The following is a 21,305-nucleotide window of genomic DNA, read 5'->3' as shown; positions in this document are numbered from 1 at the left end:
TTATAAATGATGGGAATCATTTATGGGAAGCAGTGGTGCTCATTAATCACTCTTACCTCTTTCTACTGTAGGTTGCACTAAAAGCTCTAACAGTCACAGTATTACTACATTGTATACTGAACTGCCGGTAGCAAGTTGCGGGATATCCACACTCTGTTGCAGGAAATATATCGTCTCTGTCGGTTGGAAACCTCATATGTACAAAACGGTTGCTTTTCAGGATTCAAAATAAAAAAAGTAGCAGATCTACAAGCTCGAAACGCGTCACTTCGCGACGCGTTTCGAGCTTGTAGATCTGCTACTTTTGGTGCTTTTGTGTGACGCTCTCTTCTTCTTCTTTCCGTTATTAACACATCCACCGCCAAGGGCTAATCTCAAAATGTACTCACCAGTGCCAAGGTTTTATTTGTTGTTTTTTGTTTTTTTTTCACGTCGCCATATACCTTGTTAAAATCCAAAAAAGTGATCTCTGCTTTGTTTACATACTTCGCCGACATCTGCCTGCGTCTCCCACTCAAGACCACGTGTCAAACGGGGCAGCCATGTTTGAGTTCTGACCGTTTATGTTAACATGGGAAATGCGAGGAGAAAAAACTACAAGGGTTTAAAATGGAGTTTTAGTGTGCGCCTTAGAATGGAGGCCGACGGGAAACGAAAAACGGGATCGCAAATTGTCCGACTTCCGGTGGTGTTACACTGAAAATGGTCCGTGTAGAAAATTGAAAAAAAAAAAAAAATTGAAAAAAAGGAAAAAGCACCCGGACCGTAGGGCTACGGTCTCGGCGCTTAACAGTTGGATTTAACGGACCGTAGGCGGTTAATGTGTTAAGAACGCTGTAGGGCGGGCGCTCATTTACGAAAAAACACAACAAGTTAGAATGTGGAGATAAGAGGTTTCTGCCCGACAGCAATGATATTATATACGTGTGTGTGTGTGTGTGTGTGTGTGTGTGTGTGTGTGTGTGTGTGTGTGTGTGTGTGTGTGTGTGTGTGTGTGTGTGTGTGTGTGTGTGTGTGTGTGTGTGTGTGTGTGTGTGTGTGTGTGTGTGTGTGTGTGTGTGTTTTTTCTGGTTTTTTTTGCAGCTGTGTGAACAGCCTCTGTTGTACAGTGGAACGGGGGGGTGGTCTCCCCTGTCCTGCCCTACTGTCTCAGCCTGCCAAGTCACAGCCTGACTTCATGCACTGGCTCCGCCTCCTCCAGCCTTATTTAGTTTCAGCAACTTTCTCTCTTTGGCTTCTGCTGAATAATTCACGAGCACAGCTCCTCATCACTAATTCAAAGAGTCATAGTGTGTGTCTCTCACTGTGTATGTTACTCTCTCTCTCTCTCTCTCTGTGTGTGTGTGTGTGTGTGTGTGTGTGTGTGTGTGTGTGTGTGTGTGTGTGTGTGTGTGTGTGTGTGTGTGTGTGTGTGTGTGTGTGTGTGTGTGTGTGTGTGTGTGTGTGTGTGTGTGTACGAAGATATGCATGGATGTATGCCAGACTGTGCACGTGTACGGTGTGTGTGTGTGTGTGTGTGTGTGTGCCCAGTAGCATCCTCACCTGTACCTCCTTAATGCACTGTAGGTCTGTGTGGGCAGTAGGTGTGTGTGTGTGTGTGTGTATGTGTGTGTGTGGGGGGGGGGGGGGGTGGGGATGTGTGTGGTCCAAAACAGGGCAGTGTCACTGCGACAGTTTTTTTTAATCCAGTGTGTAGAGTAGGGTGTGTTCTGTCTCTGTGAGTTCCAGTAAAACCATGTGTCCTCATTTTGCACTTCAATTTGCCTCGTACCAAAAACCATATTGCCATATTATTGCTGTCAGGCAAAAACCTTATCATTCTCCATATTTTAACTTTTTGTTTATTTCGTAAATTAACGCCCTACTTGATCATACTACAGCGTCACACAAAAGTAACAAAAGTAGCAGATCTAACAAGCTCTTTGAGCTTGTAGATCTGCTACTTTTGCTATTTTTGAATTTGCATCCTGAAAAGTAACAGTTTTGGACATAATGAGGTTTCCACCCGACAGAGACGATATAGGACAGAATTTGTTGCATTAAACATCAAAAGACACAGATCATCAAATGTCTGAAGCACTCGGAACTATTTCATAATTAGTATTGACTCTAAATAAAACATGATGTGAAAACACAATGATTGAACCTTACTTCTTATTATCTATCTTCTTAATAGTGTCAAAGATTAAATGTTTGCATATTTGCACACAGTCTGTTAGGCCAGTGGTTCCTGCACTTTCAGTTGTGCTTGTTGCCGTGCTCATGCAGACATACGGACAAACACACTCCATCACTTGTTGGGGCGGCATCGCTCAAAAATGTAGGAAATTAAAAAAGGGGATATTTACCCACGACCCTTAAAAATGGGTCCCAACCCACTGTTAGGCTAGTGCATCTTGGGATGAAATGATATAAACTCAATATTGCTGAGTGACATGGAGTGAAACATATTAGGACCACATTTAGAATATTGATATTCATTAGTATAATCCATCTTTAAATGGCCTGACATTTAAATTTTTTTACTGTAAGCCACAAAAGCTAGAATTATTATTATTATTATTATTATTATTATTATTATTATTATTGTTATTGTTATTATTGTTGTTATTATTATTATTATTACTATAGGCCACTCTGTCTGTCTATCTGTCAACCGAAAGCTGGTCTCAGTTTATCACGCATTACAGTGCGTACTTGTTCTGTAACCTGACTCCTCTCCACAGGTAGCTCTGTGCTCAACAGTTGTACAGCTAGCTACATATATTTAGTGAGCTGTGACAGACCTCCAAACGGTCCCATCATTTTCAGTTTCAAGAAAGGGGGGAAAATAAAGAAAGGAAGAAACAAAACAGAAAAACAGGTCAAATATGCCAAAAATGAGCAGTGTAAAATATTTACATGCGTTGTGCACTTGTACAGATTGTACGTGAATTTGAGTTGGATAAAAAAACATTTTGGCGTTCCTTTCTCTCTGCGTCCATTCCCATGACTCTCCTCATTCCTGTTCCAATCTCCCCCCTCCCTTGTTTTGTCCTTGTGTAACCCTTCCTCATCCATCCATCCATCCATCTCTATCTGGTTCCTACCATTCCCTGTTCTGCCTTCCTCTCACACTGTATGCCCTCCCCATTCCTCTAACCATGCTCTCTTCCTGACCTCCTCTACCCCCCCCCCCCCCCCCCCCCCATCTTCTCCTCCCCTCGGTCTCATTCTGTTGCTCCATCTACGCCACTGTTTGTCAACGTCTGGTCTGGGGACCGCCAGGGGGTCTTAATGGACCCTTTACGGGCATGTAACGGGTCCATTTGGTTTCATCTGTACACTCTCAGTTGTGTTAAAACTGTAGAATGTACAATGAGTGTAGTACAGTGTACAACTACAGGGTCCCAAAGATTTTTTTTAAAATGGTTCAATTTGTACACCCACACACTATTATCAATTTATTGCAATATAAATAACACTATGGGAATCTACAGTATGTTGTTCAATATTGTTGAAATATGGCATGGGTCTGTTTATCTGTGTGTGTGTGTGTGTGTGTGTGTGTGTGTGTGTGTGTGTGTGTGTGTGTGTGTGTGTGTGTGTGTGTGTGCGTGCGTGCGGGTGTGTGGCGGGGACTCGTGCCAGTCGTTGAGAAACGCTACTCTAGGTGACCTCCCTCCTCCGTCCCTCGTTCTATTTCTTCACTCTTCCTCTCCCCTCCCTCTTTTTCTCTGCTCCACTCGTCTTCCCCTCCCTTTGTCTTATGCCTCATCCATCCGTCCTTCCTTTGTTTTTCTCTTTCAGTCTTCTCCTATCTGTTCATTCATCTCCCCTCTCTCTCTCTCTCTCTCTCTCTCTCTCTCTCTCTCTCTGATCATCCCTCTCTCATTCAATTAATTTACAGTCTCAGGGGAGCGATCACGCTCTGACCCTACCTGACCTCCCCATGTCACGGCCAGTCCAGCGCATGTGCACACGTGTGTTTGTGTCAGCGTATTCTCAAATAGCCGTAGCTACAGTACATGTATGATTATGTGTGTGTAGTTATGTGTGCATGCGTACATGTTAGTCAGTGCATTCCTTAACCAGTTAACCCTTTAAGGCCGGCAAGGGAACGCATCTGTGTCATTTTAAGATTTCTTTGGCTATTCAAAAATAGCAGATCTACAAGCTCATAGCCGCGCTATGAGCTTGTAGATCTGCTATGTTTTAGAAAAATCGTGAAAATGTGTGCAAATCTTTAGTTTGAATATATATATATACTTTTTTAAAGCGAAAGTTTTTAACTCAAATCTTTGCTTCTGGGGATTTTACAAGTGTCTTCTAAATCCTAAAGTACCTTTTTCCAAAAGTTTGATTTTTTAAAAACATTTTTTACTTATGTTGCTATATTATCAATGGTTTTCAAACTTGTCAAGGACCCCCAAAATAATATGTATTTGACCGCGGACCCCCTCCCATCTAAAAATATTTTGTTCCAGGGACCCCCAGAAGCAAATATTTGAGTTAAAAATGATTTGCACAAACTTTCAAGATTTTTCAAAAAAAATAGCAGATCTACAAGCTCATAGCGCGGCACTCGGTGCCGCGCTATGAGCTTGTAGATCTGCTATTTTTGAATGGCCAAAGAAATCTTAAAGTGACACACATGCGTTCCCTTCCCGGCCTTAAAGGGTTAAGCGCTGTACACTTTGTTGTACGACAAATGGCAATGATAGAAGATCTAATAAGGTCACCACGTGTTGGCAGCTTGTACAAATAGATATGCTATTTTGTTATTTTTGTATTATTATTACTCTCCGCAGGAGAGTTTTGTTTTCACTTTCTAAATATGACACACCGATTGGTCAAGCCTCACGTGACACGTGACAATACGGTGAAATATTGTATAAATACATGGCGTCACTTTGGCAGTGTCTTTGCCACTGCCAAAGTGAGGTAAGACAGGAACCATCACGAAATGGCTGCATGGCTGATACATAATTGGCATAATAGGACACTTACATAGACAGGACGGATAGGACACTTATACAGACAGGAGGGATAGGACACTTATACAGACAGGACGGATAGGACACTTATACAGATAGAACATTCCCAACATTCCCAACAGCGGAGAGTTGTGCTCCGAGGAGCACTTTTTCTAGTTTCTTTTAAATTGACTTTCCCAAAATAGGGACACCAGGTTAATCGTTAATTATCTATAGCAGGGGTCTTCAACGTTTTCAGGCCAAGGACCCCCTAGCTGAGAGAGAGATGAAGCGGGGACCCCCTCTATATTGCATAACATTTTGTTTCTGATTAAACTTTTTTTGTTTACTTGGTCTGCTCTTTTTTGCCAGACCCAGGGTCTGGCCTACATGAGGCTTTGCAACGTTTCCCCTTATACAGCCGCTCTTTTTTTGACTCACATGACGTTTGTAGCGTGACGTAGTGCTCTGATCTTATAAAGTACTAGGAATTTATTCTAGGTCTGGTAGAACCAGGTGTCCTGGTCTTGTTCCCTCTACACGTACACCTCTTTGCCAAAAATAGCCGATCTACAAGCTCACAACGCCTCGCAGTGCGAGGCGTTGTGAGCTTGTAGATCTGCTATTTTTGGCTAAAGTTCTCCCTCGAAAAAGGGATGCTAGGGTTCGAGTGGTTAAGGTAAAAAATAAATATCATATCACACAAAGATTTGGCGGACCCCCTGTAGTAACTCTGAGGACCCCCTAGGGGTCCCGGACCCCCCTGTTGAAGACCCCTGATCTATAGGTACTGTACATATCGTCTCTGTCGGATGGAAACCTCAAATGTCCAAAACTGTTGCTTTTCAGGACTCAAATTCAAAAGCATCAAAAGTAGCAGATCTGGTAGAAGCTGGAAACGCGCCGCGTCGTGTCGTGTTTTGAACTTGCAGATCTGCTACTGTACTTTGATGTGTGTGTGTGTGTGTGTGTGTGTGTGTGTGTGTGTGTGTGTGTGTGTGTGTGTGTGTGTGTGTGTGTGTGTGTGTGTGTGTGTGTGTGTGTGTGTGTGTGTTGTGTGTGTGTGTGTGTGTGTGTGCGTGCGTGCGTGCGTGCGTGTGTGATGGTGGTATTTGGAGGGGAGGTGTGGGGGTCAGGGTGTTTCAGCAGACATTGACCCAGTAAACCTATACAGGAGGTACCAATTCATTCATTCCATAATATACAATACTCTCTCTCTCTCTCTCTCTCTCTCTCTCTCTCTCTCTCTCTCTCTCCCCCTTGGTTATCTCACTTGTCACTCATTCGTTTCCTCCATCTTTCTCTCATACAAGTCCCTCCTTCTCTATCTTTCTTCTCTTTCCCTCTCTCAGTCTCCCCCCATGTCCTCTCTCTCTCTCTCTCCATCCTTCTCTCTCTCTCTCTCTCTCTCTCTCTCTCTCTCAGTGTCTCTGCTTCACCACTGCAGCAGCGTCAGCCAGACTGGAGATAGAGAATACAGCTGCCTTTGGTACTGCAGGGGGGGGGGGGGGGGGGGGGGGGGGGGGGGGGGGGAGGGAGGGGGAGAGAGAGAGAGAGAGAGAGAGAGAGAGAGAGAGAGAGAGAGAGAGAGAGAGAGAGAGAGAGAGAGAGAGAGAGAGAGAGAGAGAGAGAGAGAGAGAGAGAGAGAGAGAGAGAGAGAGAGAGAGAGAGAGAGAGAGAGAGAGAGAGAGAGAGAGAGAGAGAGAGAGAGAGAGAGTCAAAAACAGGAGATGGATAGAAAGGGAGCAAGAAAAGCCGGGGAGAGAGAGAGTTGGGGGAGAGAGGTGTGTGTGGTGTGCTTGGCTCTCCTTTGTGGTGGTGATGTTCATATCTTCTCTCACTCTCTACTCTATCCATCCATCCATGGTGCTACCAAAACCCTGCCCATATATACAGTACTTTGTCATATGACGAATAGCGGAAATACAGTAGCCCACCTGATATATATAAATAGACTGTTTCTGCTATTCTTCACATTTTAGGCATTTTTGATTATTGTTCTTCTTTATTACTGAACATCTCAGAATGTTATTTTATTCTATTGCATTTCTTTTATTTTTTAGATTTAGCTTATGACTTAAAATGAGGACACAAGGGTTAATGTGGTTTACGACGTCACTAGCTGCGACCAGTCAGCCTGCAAGCACTGCCCACCCCCCACCTCCCTCCATCCCCCCACCTCCCTCCATCCCCCAAATCGTAATCTGCCCCCCCCCCCCTCTCTCTCTCCTCTCTTGCATCCATCCTCCTCCTCCTCCTCCTCCTGCTTGAGGAGAAGGAGAGGAGAGGGACCATGGAGGGGGAAGGTTTTGGAGCTAGGCGTCATCATGAGGCGGTAGGAGAGGGGAGGGGCACCGCACGCATACGTACACACACACACACACACACACACACACACACACACACACACACACACACACACACACACACACACACACACACACACACACGCGCGCACACGCGTGCGCACACACCCCTCCTCCCTCTGCCTGCCGTTTTATTGTTTTGGAAGAAAAAATATGTTCCCCATTTTTTTCCCTTCTATTTCTCCTCTCATAGATTGTCCTCATTACCCCCCCTCCTTCGCTCACTTATCAGCCCCTCTCCACCTCCATAAACACACACACACACACACACACACGCACACACACACGTTCCCGTCTCTCCCATCCCCTCTCAGTGGGCAGAGCTTAGCGAGTCCTCGGCAACACAGCTTCCACAGCAGAGGAGAGGAGAGGCGAGAGCACGCCTGTGCTCTCAGTGCCATTACTGTTGCCGTTTTCACCTCGGCTGCCTCCTTCTCTCTCTCTCTCTCTCTCTCACAATACCTCCAACGGTGTGTTTAGGCACCCTGCAGCGTGTCTGGCTTTTTTCCCCCCATCCCTGGAGCCAAAGCAGAAGACATCCCTCGCTCGCCTCTTGCCCTGTCATTGCGGTGGAGTGTGTTCACTGCCCTAGTTCCTGCAGAGTGTTTTTTTTTTTCCTTCTTCTTTTTGCATCGCGTTGCGTTTAAGTGTTTGGGACGTTGGGCTGCTAGCTACGGCGAGGATGCGGACGACAGAGGCTGCCTGCAGCAGCCACAACCCTTGCGGGCTGTTCCCTCTAGACGCCTAGTGCCGGTAAAACGGAGCACATTTCACCGTGCGGTCGCGAGCCAGGGGAGTTTAGGTTCGAGGAGGGTTTTTGGCGGGGCGTGCGGGGGTGATGGAGAAGAGGGGCTGATGTGGTGGTATTCAAGGTGTGTGTGTGTGTATTCAATAAAAATAAATGTGTTCATTGCACTCTGAGAGTGAGAAATGGACCATTTGGGTGCATGTTGTGCACTCAAAGCTTTGACTGTGTAGGTGTGAGGATGGTGCTGTTGGAGGGGATGTGTCAGGGCAGTGGCTCTGTAGGAAGGTGTCCACCTCATTTGTAGCTGTGGGTGTGTGTGTGTGTGTGTGTGTGGGGGGGGGGTCATAGATGCTTTATTTGTACATAATGTGTCAATTGATTTCAGTGCTTTGCTGTACATTGGAGGCTGGTGTGTTTGTTGAGTGATGTGGGCTGCGTTCGGTGTTGTTTACACTGAATTTGTGTGTGTGTGTGTGTGTGTGTGTGTGTGTGTGTGTGTGTGTGTGTGTGTGTGTGTGTGTGTGTGTGTGTGTGTGTGTGTGTGTGTGTGTGTGTGTGTGTGAGCGCGTGCATGCGTGTGTGAGCGCTCGCGTGATGCGACATGCGAATCCCTGTTTCCGTATTTGTTGGTACACGTGTGTCCGGATATACATGTGCCTGCTGTGTGTCATTAAATATTCATGTCTGTGTGTTTGACCTTGTGTTTCCCTGCGTGTGCTAATCTTTATACCATAAGGGACATTATGCCATTTTATTGCATTTGGCTATTATCAATTTATCGCAAAAATAATAACACTATGAGAATCTATGTTGTTCAATGTTATTGAAATATGGGATGGGTCTGTTTTTCTGTTTTCAGTGTATCTGTGTATGTTATGTTACTGTTGTGTGTGTGTGTGTGTGTGTGTGTGTGTGTGTGTGTGTGTGTGTGTGTGTGTGTGTGTGCTCATTCAATATTCTCATTCTCTCTCTCTCTCTCTCTCTCTCTCTCTCTCTCTCTCTCTCTCTCTCTCTCTCTCTCTCTCTCTCTCTCTCTCTCTCTCTCTCTCTCTCTCTCTCTCTCTCTCTCTCTCTCTCTGTCTCTCTCTCTGTCTCTCTGTGTCTCTCTCTCCACAGCTTGGGGACTGGGTGTGTGAGAAGATGCTGATGGCGAGAGACATCAGCAGCAGAGACGAGACCCAGAAGCTCCATAAGAAATGGCTGAAGCACCAGGCCTTCATGGCCGAACTGGCCCAGAACAAAGAGTGGCTGGACAAGATTGAGAAGGTGAGCGCTGAACTGGCTGGCCGTCCAATGAACCTGTTAAGACCTGAGGCCGATTCGTAATTAAACATTCTTAAAAGTCCTTTAAACACTAAAAAATAGCTGATGTACAAGCTTGTGGCGCGGCACGAAGTGACGCGCTCTGAGCTTGTACATCTGCTATTTTTGAATAGCCAAGGCTAAAATCTAAAATGACACAGATGCTTTCCCGGTCTTAATGGGTTAAAAAAGTAATTATACTTTTCTTCCATGTTTAATGTCACATTTCAGGCAGACACGAGGGTGATTTGTACCTTTAGCCGATCGACAAGCTCACAACACGTTGTGATTGTAGATCTGCTCTTTTTGGTGCGTGACGTGTCGTGCACCCGAGTGTAACTCAGGCTTTACAACGGGTGACAACAAAGCACAAGTATAAGCTTAGAATAGACCGCACTTGTATCTTGTGAGAAACCATAATACGCCTCTCTAGTCCACAGGACTGAGGGATTGCGCAAATGTAATTGGGTCAGGAGGATGATGGAAGGTGACACGCTACAAAAGCCAGAAGCTGACAATGATCGGAAACCGTTAATTAACAACTCTCGTAGCTGTTGGGCCGGCCACCTGTCCTAGCAAGCGCTAGGTGGCTAAAGCTTTACCTGGTTGACTCGGCTGTATGGCATTGGCAATAGAATCTATCATCTCACCTCTCGTCTCGTGGTAGCTCTCTCTCCTCTCATGGTAGGTCTTACTTTGAGACACTCGCTCTTGTTACAGTTTGATGAGCTTTTCCAGCAGTCCCATAGCGAGTGGACGCGCTTCGACTGCTATGTCGTAACTTTCTTTGGGGTGTTCCAGATGTCTCATAGACTAGATTGGAGGAACTGTGTTCACCATAGTTCTATGACAAGCACCAACCATATTTACTTCCTGCTCTCTTAAGATGTGTGTGGGATGGCTGAATATCAGGCAAAATATCCGATCTCAAATGTGATCTTGTGATCTGAATGTACAGTAGGTCAAGCTTTACTTTGCCCACATTTTAACCCGAAAGGACTTTGTTTTCTTTGTTCTATTTCCTGATGAAGGTCCTTAATCAGGATCTTAATAATAGAATTCTACTTCATCAAATTCTCAACCTATACTTTTAATGATGTACTGTAGTACTTCTTGATGTATACTGCATGTATATCATCACTGTCTGGCAGAAACCTTGCATGTCCAAAACGGTAACTTTTCAGGAAATGTAAAAAAAAAAACCTAGTTCTGTTCCAATGGCTCCAATGTAGTTATTCTTTTATCACAAGCTATTCTTAATACTTTTATTTTTGGCTTGGCATTATAATTTTTCCCCCCCAAATCTCTCAAAAACCTTTCAAAACTAGCAGATCTACAAGCTCACAGCACTTTGCATCCAGACGTGTTGTGAGCTTGTAGATCGGCTATTTGAATGACATTGCCATACTACAAAGTATAAAATAGGGCATTCATTTATAAAGAAAAAAAAAGATCACACACACACACACACACACACACACACACACACACACACACACACACACACACACACACACACACACAAAAAGTGAAATAGCAGATAGAGATACAAGGTTCAAAAAAAAAGTTCAAATAATGGAGATAAGAGGTTTCTGCCCGACAACAGCGATGTGTACGTTGTAATGTGTACCGTGTCCAGTGGTGGAAAGTAACTAAGTACATTTACTTAAGTACAGTACTAAAGTAACATTTTTAGGTATTTGTACTTTACTTGAGTATTTCCAATTTTCCAATACTTCTACTCCACTACATCTCAGAGGCAAATATTGTACTTTTACTCCACTACATGTATTTGAAAACTTTAGTTACTAGTTACTTTTCAGATACAAACTATGATATAATGAAACATACATTAACCACTTCAGCCCTATTTTATACCTAGGCTATTTGAAAATAGCAGATCTACAAGCTCACAACGCGTCGCTATGCGACGCGTTGTGAGCTATTTGATCTGCTATTTTCAAATATTTAGTCATTTTACTTTTGGTACTTTAAGTTCATTTTGATGCCAATACTTTTGTACTTTTACTCAAGTAAATTTTAAATTCTGGGCTTTTACTTGTAACAGAGTATTTTTATAGTGCAGTATTGGTACTTTTACTTAAGTAAAGAATTTGAGTACTTTTTCCACCACTGACCGTGTCAAGTGAAATGCTACTGGGAGTGAGGTTCAGAGTGGACGTATGTTCTATTTTCAGTGAGAGATGTTCTAGTGGAGTGTCTGTTAAGGACATCCTGATGCGTCACTGCTCGCTGATAACATCATGTGACAGCTGATTGGGTTTGGCAGGAGCCCTGCTGCAGTTGCTAATGTCCCTGCTTTTATTGATTGGATACCAGTACCATTCCTTGGCCTTTAGCATTACAGCGCTGCACACTAGCGGGCAAGAGCTAGCTGCTGATAGTGTCTATGCGGAAGTACAGGAAGTGAACCGCCCCAAGGAGGTTACATGTACTGTACATTGACGCTGTGCACAGATCTGTTTACAGTACATTCCCCCAGGGCATGAGAACCATGTTGTGATTGGTTGAGAAAGACAGCGTCCATGGGGAAGTGTACTGGATAGGGATGGGATGATAGTTGTTATCATCCTTTATCGTGATAAAAAATAAACGCTCACAATAATCGTATCGTGGAGATGAATTAGCGTTTGTTGAGCTGCAAATTCAGTACCACTTAAACCCTCTATACTTGATAAAACGGACCCGTAAAGAGTATATTTGGTACGCTCTTATTTCACTCTACACAAATCGATTTGCCAAAAATAGCAGATCTACAAGCTCACAGCGCGTTGTGAGCTTGTATATCGGCTATTTTTGGCAGTGGTTACTAACATACGGTCAATTTGGCAGTGGTTTTCAAAAACCTGAGGAAGACTTCACTGTCGAAACGTTGGTTTCATTTTAAAATAAACTTTTTGCATCGTGGCTAAGAGCTGTGCGGCCTCATCCTTTGTCATTACTTGCATTTTATGTGTTAAGCATATTTTGCTTATCGTGATGATATCGTTAATCGCAATAATTAATGTCATTTTCCAGCCTGATCTCACACAATTTAGTATACATTGCACAGACCCAGTGCACGTCATTCTGTGCATAGCCGCCTAGAAAACCCCAAAATCTGTGCATACTGTATGTACGGCAAGTCCCACGGTGGGCGTAACCGGTTGCAACCCGGAAGCAGAGCAGTCCCCACAACATGATTTACCATTCTGTGCCTATCGGTACATAACTCAAACGGCGCTAAGTAGGCTCAAGCGAACGTCCCAACGTTCGGGACGGCAACTTGTTCGCTTTAGCTCCAGGGGCGGATTAACCCTTCGTGGTGCCCGGTGCTTGGACCCGTTTTGTCAATGGGGGGGGGAGGGGGTTGCAGCGCGGACGTCGTTTGGGGCCCCCCGCGGAAAAAGAGGACGCTCTACATTTCGCCGTTTTTTTTTTCTTTACACCGTTTGGTGCCCCCCCAAAGGTTGGTGCCCTGTGCTTCAGCACCTCAAGCCCGTTGGATAAGCCACCACTGTTTAGCTCACTCGGTGGTCCTTCACGTAGCTCCAGTTCGCTTGAGACTGCGTGCCTCCGAAATGGTTTAGTCAATGGAGGAGATGCGAGGCGGCTATGCATGGATTTTCTGGTTTTCTAGGTGTCTATGCACGGAATGACACTCATGCATTGCATTTTCATGTCGTCCCATCCCTAGTACTGGACATACAGTGGAAGTCCCACCTTAAAGACACTTTCTACCAGAGGTGGGGTTGGCGAAAGGGCCTACTCTGTGTGGAGTTTTCATGTTCTCCCCGTGTCTCTCAGGGTAGTTAATACCCTCACAAAAACATGTTGTAATCCTGGTCGCTGTACCGCCACCCCCATGACAGCCGGGGCGCCTGATGGAGGAGAAGGGAATTGGTTGGAATAACGTGTTCCTTCCACACGCTACGTCCAACCAGGGAAACTCCCCCCTGTCAGGTGACAAGAAGGTCAGTTGGCTCTCATGCATTGAAGGAGGCTTGAGCTCGACCCTGGCCTCCCTAGGCTGGTGAGGGGAGTGTAGCGCCCAGGATCACTTAGAAATTGGCACCGGGTGAAAAATAAGGGTTACAAAATCGCGGGATAAAAATGATTAAATCATAAAAAAAAAGACACTTTCTGCTGTAGTTCTTTTCCAGGCTTTTGTCCTTGTGAGATGAGAAAAGACGAGGGAACGAGGTTAGCTTTAGCATATTGTCGCAGTTGGGCGAAAACCTTGCAGTGAGCTATTTTCACTACTTTTGCGTGATACTATCATACAACGAACTATGAAATAAGGCATTCATTTATTTCTAGCCGCATGCTGAAAAGCATAGCGGCTCTATATTCAGTCTGACTCTGACCCTACAGATTTCCGACATGTATTCATGTTTGCGACACTTTTTTTGCGTGATTGGCTGTCGTTTAAGCCAATGGGATACTTTCCCATACTCTGAACGGGCGCCCTCGTCCTCCCAAGCTATGGGACTAGACACGCCTCTCTCAGTGGATTCGTCTGAGCGCTAGCCGAATTTGGCTAATAGTTAGCTTGTATGCTTATATGATGATGTTACTAACTGTTTTTAGCCAAACGCGGTAATGTCCACTCTCCATTAGTTCTCGACGCAAGTTGCGTTATTAATCCCGTAATTTTCATGTATTGTACATCCCAAAATCAAATGTATTAACCATGTGAGAGAGAGTAAAAAAAAAAGCGATTCTGGGCGAGGTAAACAGAACACTCGCCCCAAAACACACTCACCCCCATTAATTTCGCGGACAGAGGCCGCCGGATTAGACCCGGGCGAGTGTGTTTGGGGACGAGCGTTCTTGTAATCCATTGCCGCATATGTAGCCATGGTTCACATTCATGTTTCAGGGCTACTGCCTACCGCATGATGCATCCATATCAAGGGCCCTTTTAATACAAAAACCCACGGCAATTTCGGTCTACAGTACACCAGCCTTCAATAATAGTGTACATTCAGTGGTCAGGTTCGTTCAGAAATCAATTGAAGAACGCAGGAGCGAGTTTTCCATATATAGCAAGCCACGCGCGAGAACGTGCATACACGCAGTACACTACACATGTGTCGTTGTTGACGTTTTCAGATGGTTTTAATTTGAAGGTATAACAGGCGTGCTCTATGCCGTCGTGTTTTGTTAAGTTACACAAGTGGCAGAAACGGTGCTTTCTGATTTTCACAATACAATGTAATCCACCCGCGTTTAGTTCAGTATTATAAAAGTGTTCACCCAACGCGTGTAAACTTAAGCTAATAGGTTAACAACAGTCTCGAGTCGGTCTCAAACAGTCGGGAGGGGGGAGACAAAGACTCGGTCGAGAGAGGCAGAGAAATGCAGACGATGCATCTCATTGCACAGAGGTGCGTGAGCAAGATAAGGATTTAACTTCATTTAAATCAGCACAGTGTAAGCACAGTGTAAGTTAATGTCCGCTGCCGTCAGCGCCATCTTCTTAATAGATAAATATATATTCAGAACAGAATAATAATATTAAAAATATTTAATAAAACACAAAATCGAAAATCTTCTTTTCTTTTTTTTCGGGTTTTGGGCCTAACATGATGGCAATAGTCGGGTTCGGGCCGAGCCCCGGGCCGGCCCAGTCGGGCCCAGTTAGGGCCGAGCCTTCATTTTCAGGCCCGTTGAGAACTCTATAAATGATTAGTAGCCTTAAAGCTACTATTTGAATACTATTATTATTTTGCCTATACTGTGTGGCTCGCTGTGCATCACTCTGATTGCATCTTTCATTCATTCTGCAACGTGTTAATTGTCCATCACCTGACAACCATTAGCTGTCTTTTGTCATCTTCATTTCTTTATAGTTAAATGTTGTGTTGTTGACAAGATTGGGGCCAAAAAAGCCTGCCGCATGCGGCTTTATTATGACTTGTCATTCTTGTTTTTAAATTAAGAAAACACAAAAAGTGAAATATGGAGATTCAAGGTTTCTGCCTGACAGCGACGATATTGGCACTGTCTGGATAATATAAAGCTGGTATATTTGATCTATGGAAGGGAAATTACCTGAGCGATCACATCGTCTCTGTTTCCCCTTTAATATACTGAAAGCCATGTTGGAGGTTTGAAGATTAGTATCAGTCAGTGGGTAAAGTTATGATTCTTTGTTTGTTTTTGCTTGCAGTAGGGGGTTCTGTTAGGTTTAGCATTGTTTAAATCAGATTATTATGAGATTCTAAACAGCAAGGCATCATTTTGTTCAGGGGCGTTTGTGGAGAGAAAAGAAAACATTGTTTATGTTTGAGATGAAACATTTGTAAATAATCGTGGGTTGTATGTTTGACAAACACAAATCATCACAGCCACTGCTGAGTCTGAGAGTCAGACATGAAATATGATATCAAGTGAATAAACTTGATCCTTTGGTTAAAGAACGTGTAAACAGTTTATTGCAAATGCTCATGGCGATGTTGAATATGGCTGAAAAGAGAAGCAGTGGTGGAAAAAGTACTCAAATCTTTTACTTAAGTAAAAGTATCAATACTGCATTGTAGAAATACTCAGAATTTGTAGGAATTGTAGGAATTCTGAATTTAGAGTAAAAGTACAAAGGTATTGGTATAAAAATGTACTTAAAGTACCAAAAGTAGAAAGTACTCATTACGCAGAATGTCCCATTTCACAAGTTTTCAAATGTTTAAAAATCTTTGTACATTTTGCGACGCATTGTGAGCTTGTAGATCGGCTATTTTCAAATGGCCGAAATGCATATAGGGCGTAATGTATGGGTGGGTAATGTATGTTTTGTAATAATAATCATCTAAATCTAAAAAGTAACTAGTAACTAAAGTTGTCAAATAATTGCAGTGGAGTAAAAGTACAATATTTGCCTCATGAGATGTAGTGGAGTGGAAGTAAAAGTATTGGAATTTGGAAATACTCAAGTAAAGTACAAATACCTCAAAATTGTACTTAAGTACAGTACTTGAGTACATGTACTTAGTAACTTTCCACCACTGAAAGAGAAGCAGTTTGAAGCAGTGTCTGCGTATTGTGTTTTGGTTAGTGTTGCGGTCAAGAAAAACATCACTTGAGCCGTAATGCGTCTGCTGTCCTGGCATCACATCCTCCCAGAGACACAACAGACACATACTGCTGGCAGGGAGATTACATATTTCAATATAAATATGAATTAAAAACATTCATATAAATCTATGGTGATATCACAGTAGCAGTGACAGCAAATCTTTATTTAGTTTTAGTCACATTTTGGTCATCTGAAATGTTTTAGTTTTAGTCTAGTTTTAGTTGACTAAATATCATAAGATAATCTGTGTTATTTTAAATATGAGGGTGTAAAAATGGACAGCGGTGGATTGAAAACAATACTGAGAATTTTAGGCAGTCGTTTGTCAAGCATCACTCTTTGTTCTGCCTGTTGCTACACTACAGCTAGCAGTCATCGACTGTACCTCAAACTGTCAGCATGCCAATGCCGGTGTTAAAAGTACAACTACTATATCACCACCCTTTATGTCTCACAACACTATAAGTTAAACACTGAAACCCTATACTTGGTTGACCGGAGTCCCTCAGGGCTACATTAAATATCTTCGCAGGAAATGGCTGATCTACAAGCTCACAAAGTTTTCCCCACAATACGGGATGTTGAGGTTTAAGTGGAAAAAAGCGTATTTTGTCCTAAAGTCTCAGTCAATTCCCCTTTACAGCTGCTTCTAACCAACCAATGAACTTTGAAAAATTACCCCGTCTCTCTGTTCTGGTTGACGGTCACTGTGACATTACATTGTGATGTGTAATGTACAGACAGATTCACCCACTGCTGGCCTACGCACACCGCTCATTGTGTGTGTGTGTGTGTGTGTGTGTGTGTGTGTGTGTGTGTGTGTGTGTGTGTGTGTGTGTGTGTGTGTGTGTGTGTGTGTGTGTGTGTGTGTGTGTGTGTGTGTGTGTGTGTGTGTGTGTGTGTGTGTGTGTGTGTGTGTGTGTGTGTGTGTGGCCGCACCGTTCATTTACGAAAAAAAAGACAACAAGTTAGAATATGAAGATACTGTAAGAGGTTTCTGCCCGACAGAAACGCTTTACATGTGTTTCCATGCATGCATTATGTGCTAGCGGGCAAGTGAGCACTCTCTGCACTTGTGTGTGTGTGTGTGTGTGTGTGTGCGCGTGCGTGCAATGTGGACGCATGACGTGGGCTGTGTATGAGGGAAACTGGCAGAATGGGTAGAAGTGATATATAAGCAGAGCGGCACAACGAGTCCACTTAGCCAGATACTGAGTGCTCCACTGTTTCACATGATTAGATTGACAGAAGGAACAGGTCATGTGCTCTACTTAAAGCTGGAGTGGACTTCCTGGAAAGTACTTGCACTAAGACCAGGGGTTCTCAACCTGTGGGGCAGGGTCCACTGGTGGGCCGTGAGGATATTGTGCCCCCCCCCAAACAATTGGTAAAACACTACGATTTTAATGAGAATTATAGCATTAATATTAAAATAATTAAAGGTAGGGTAAGTGATATTTTTTGTTTAAAACAAAAAGTATTTTGTTAAAAGGTTAAAATACTATATTCTGATAATAATCATTGCTATAGAGTGTTTGTTCAGTAACAGGAGTCTCCCTGTCTCTCCAGCTCTTTAATAAACAGAAAATACATTTTTCGGTAGGTGTCAAAATCTCAGCCTATCAGGCCTGGGCCGTGGCGTCGCGGTCCAGGCACCCTCGGTTGAAATCCCTTAACTGACAGCGTGTCGCGGGTTCGCGTCCCGTTCCCGACGACCTTTGCTGCGTGTCCCCCATCTCTCTCCCCGTTTCCTGTCAGCCTACTTTCACTGTCCCTCTCCAAATAAAGCTATAAAAAGCCCCAAAAAAAATCTTTAAAAAAATATAAAAAAATCTCAGCCAATCAGGAGAAAGTACCAATTTTTAAGCTTAATTTGTATAGTGTTCCAGTTCCAATTTTGCATGATCATTTCTTAGTGTCATCACTTCCAATTTCACTTGTTTAATCTGTATCCTGATTGAGTTCTCTGTCCTGGATAAAATTGGAAATGAAACTGAAACGAAAATGCATTTTCTGTTTAATAAAGAGGTGGAGAGACAAGGAGACTCCTAATACTGAACAAACACTCTATAGCAATGAGTACTATCAGAATATAGATCTATTTAACAATTATTTTAACCAACGCAAATCACTTACCCTACCTTTTAATGTGAAAAAAATAAATAAATGGCATGGTATTTTTTCTTTAAAACATTGAAAAATGTGTTTTCATTGTTACACCGATGCATAGGAACTTTAAGTATACTACGGAACACAATCGAATTTTAATGATCGATCCTTAAAATAAACATGCTCTGAAAATGCACGCGGCCCACCCATCTGACGCATTGGTCAGATGGGTGGGCTGTGAACACGTAAGCGATTTTCAAGTGGGATTCCAGAAAAGGTTCATAACCACTGCACAAGACGAGAGGGACAGAGAGAGAGCCAGGGGAGGGAGGAGAGAGAAAAATAGAAAGAGATAGAAATCAGACAGGGAGACAGTCAGAAAGAGAGGAAGGCAGTGTTGATTTTGACAGCTAATTTTGATTACATTTTGAATAAAATTCTGTTTAGTTTTAGTCATATTTTAGTCACCTGAAATGTTTTACTGTTAGTCTAGTTTTAGTCGACTAAATCTACAGTTGATTTTGGGGCGGGCCATGATGGCATGGAAAGGATTTTCAATTAGCTGCATGCCGAAAATAGCCGATCTACAAGCTCACAGCGTGACGCGTTGTGAGCTTGTAGATCAACTATTTTTGGTCTGTGAGACCCACGCGCACCCATGATGACTTGTCTTAGTTCTACTGGATGTCTTCTCCACTAGTCCCTCCCAAACATTTTTGTCTTGTCAGTGTATTTAGTCATAGTTTTAGTCATCATAGCTTAGTTTTTATTTCGTTTTTATTTCGTTTTCGTAAGTGAAAAAAGGTAGTCAACGTAGACGTTTTTCGTCATAGTTTTAGTCGACAATATCAACACGGGGGAGGGAGGGAAAAGACAGAAAGAGAGAGATGAGGTAGGAAAGAGATGGCAGGAGAGATAGAGGCTGCGGGAAACCATCCATTGAGCTGTGACCTGTGCAGGCCTGTGCTCTCTGCACAGCCCAAGGCAGAGCTGACATCCTGTCTACCTTGTAGTGGTGGAAAAAGTACTCAAAGGTTTTACTTAAGTAAAAGTATCAATACTGCACTGTAGAAGTACTCTGTTACAAGTAAAAGTCCGGAATTCTAAATTTACTTGAGTAAAAGTACAGAAGTATTGGCATCAAAATGTACTTAAAATACCAAAAGTAAAAGTACAAAAATGAAAATTTTTGTACTATCTACAAGCTCACAACGCGTCGCAAAGCGACGCGTTGTGAGCTTGTAGATCTGCTATTTTCAAATAGCCTAGGTATAAAATAGAGCTAAAGTGGTTAGTGTATGTTTCGTAATATCATAATTTATATCTGAAAAGTAGCTACTGTAGTAACTAAAATGTTCAAGTAATTGTAGTGGAGTAAAAGTACAACATTTGCCTCTGAGATGTAGAGGAGTAAAAGTAAAAGTATTGGAAATTAGAAATACTCAAGTAAAGTACAAATACCTCAAAATTGTACTTAAGTACAATACTTAAGTAATTGTACTTAGTTACTTTCCACCACTTTATCTGCTACTTTGAACTTTGAAAATCTTTGAACATTTTGAAAAACAAAAAGCAAAACCTTTTGTATATTGACATGCCCAAAATAGGGACACCAGGTTGGAGGGTTTCAAGTACAAATGTCAAGCTGTAGCTGACGAGCTGAAACTCGGTGAACTCCCCTGCAGACAGTGTGTTTGTCTCATTGTGATATATCCATGGCCGTTGCTTAGCAACTTGTGATTCTGCATTTGTAGAATGTTGGGGTATATATTACCATGGGCGGTCAGTGGACTTTTGGAACATGTTACAGTAAGTAGTAAGACTGGTAGAATTGTATTGTGACATTGTGTGTGTTGTTAATTGGTTTACTACAGTATGAAACTCTGAAAGTCACTAATATGTCTTGGTCCCAAGGCTGATGACACTAATTACTGTACATCGATTGTGCTTAAAGGGGAAACCACATGTTATTGTGGTTATTATGTGGCCCGCCCTTTGGTTTATAATGGCATATGATTATATATTCAGTTCCACAAGTACACAATATAACTGAATTGGCTGAAGTCGTAGGTTTATTTTCTAGCTGCAAAAAAAATATTCTCAGCTGCACAGAAGGTGGGGAACAGTCGAATGTCCACACCCCAGGCCTAACGTATGTAAATTATGTAGTTTGTTGAAAATGGGTGGTTTTCCCCTTTCTGTAATTCTGTGCGTAAAGCTAGTCCAAGCATTTTCTTTTTTTAAAGATCATTTTTGGGGCTTTTATGCCTTTATTGAGAGGACAGTATGGCTGAAATGGGGAGAGAGATGGGGGGGGGGGGGGTGACACGCAGCAAAGGCCAGCCTAGGTGCCCAGACAGTTACTCCAAACATCCGGGCCTAGTCCAAACATTTTCTATCATCTGCACTGGTTGTTGCTATCTTCCTCTCTCCTCTGAGAGTTTCCAGTCTATTTGTGGGTAGAACCCCTCTCTGCCATAAAGGGCGCAGTATTTGGGACATCGGTTTATCTTTCGGGCACTTTTTACTATCCTTTTTGTTTAAATAACCCGATACTTACTTCAGTAGAATCTTCTCTTTCAGTTTTCTTCATAGAACATACTGTCCTATGAGAACTATAGCCAAGAGGTAGAGCATTCAAAAAAAAAGAATGAGGGGAAAAAAGTCTCACTCTGCAGAATTTGTTCACACCTAAAAATATCACAGAGAAGCAATGAAATGTCTGCAGATTGAGTTTGGGCACGGCT

At 43.0% G+C, this 21,305-nt stretch overlaps 1 protein-coding gene across 1 annotated transcript in view; it reads left to right on the top strand.

Annotated features, from left to right (window-relative positions):
- The window catches only part of sptbn4b (spectrin, beta, non-erythrocytic 4b), a 166,315-nt gene that overhangs the window by 80,900 nt on the left and 64,110 nt on the right, over positions 1-21,305 (top strand). The window contains exon 25 of the mRNA XM_084065331.1: positions 9,186-9,335. Within this exon, the coding sequence (XP_083921457.1) occupies positions 9,186-9,335 (150 nt within the window). The remainder of the gene's footprint in view (positions 1-9,185; positions 9,336-21,305) is intronic.

Source organism: Gymnoscopelus microlampas, assembly GCF_963454915.1.
Source record: "Gymnoscopelus microlampas genome assembly, chromosome: 8".
In the NCBI taxonomy this organism is placed as follows: Eukaryota; Metazoa; Chordata; class Actinopteri; order Myctophiformes; family Myctophidae; genus Gymnoscopelus; species Gymnoscopelus microlampas.
This window is presented reverse-complemented; position numbering and strand designations above follow the sequence as displayed.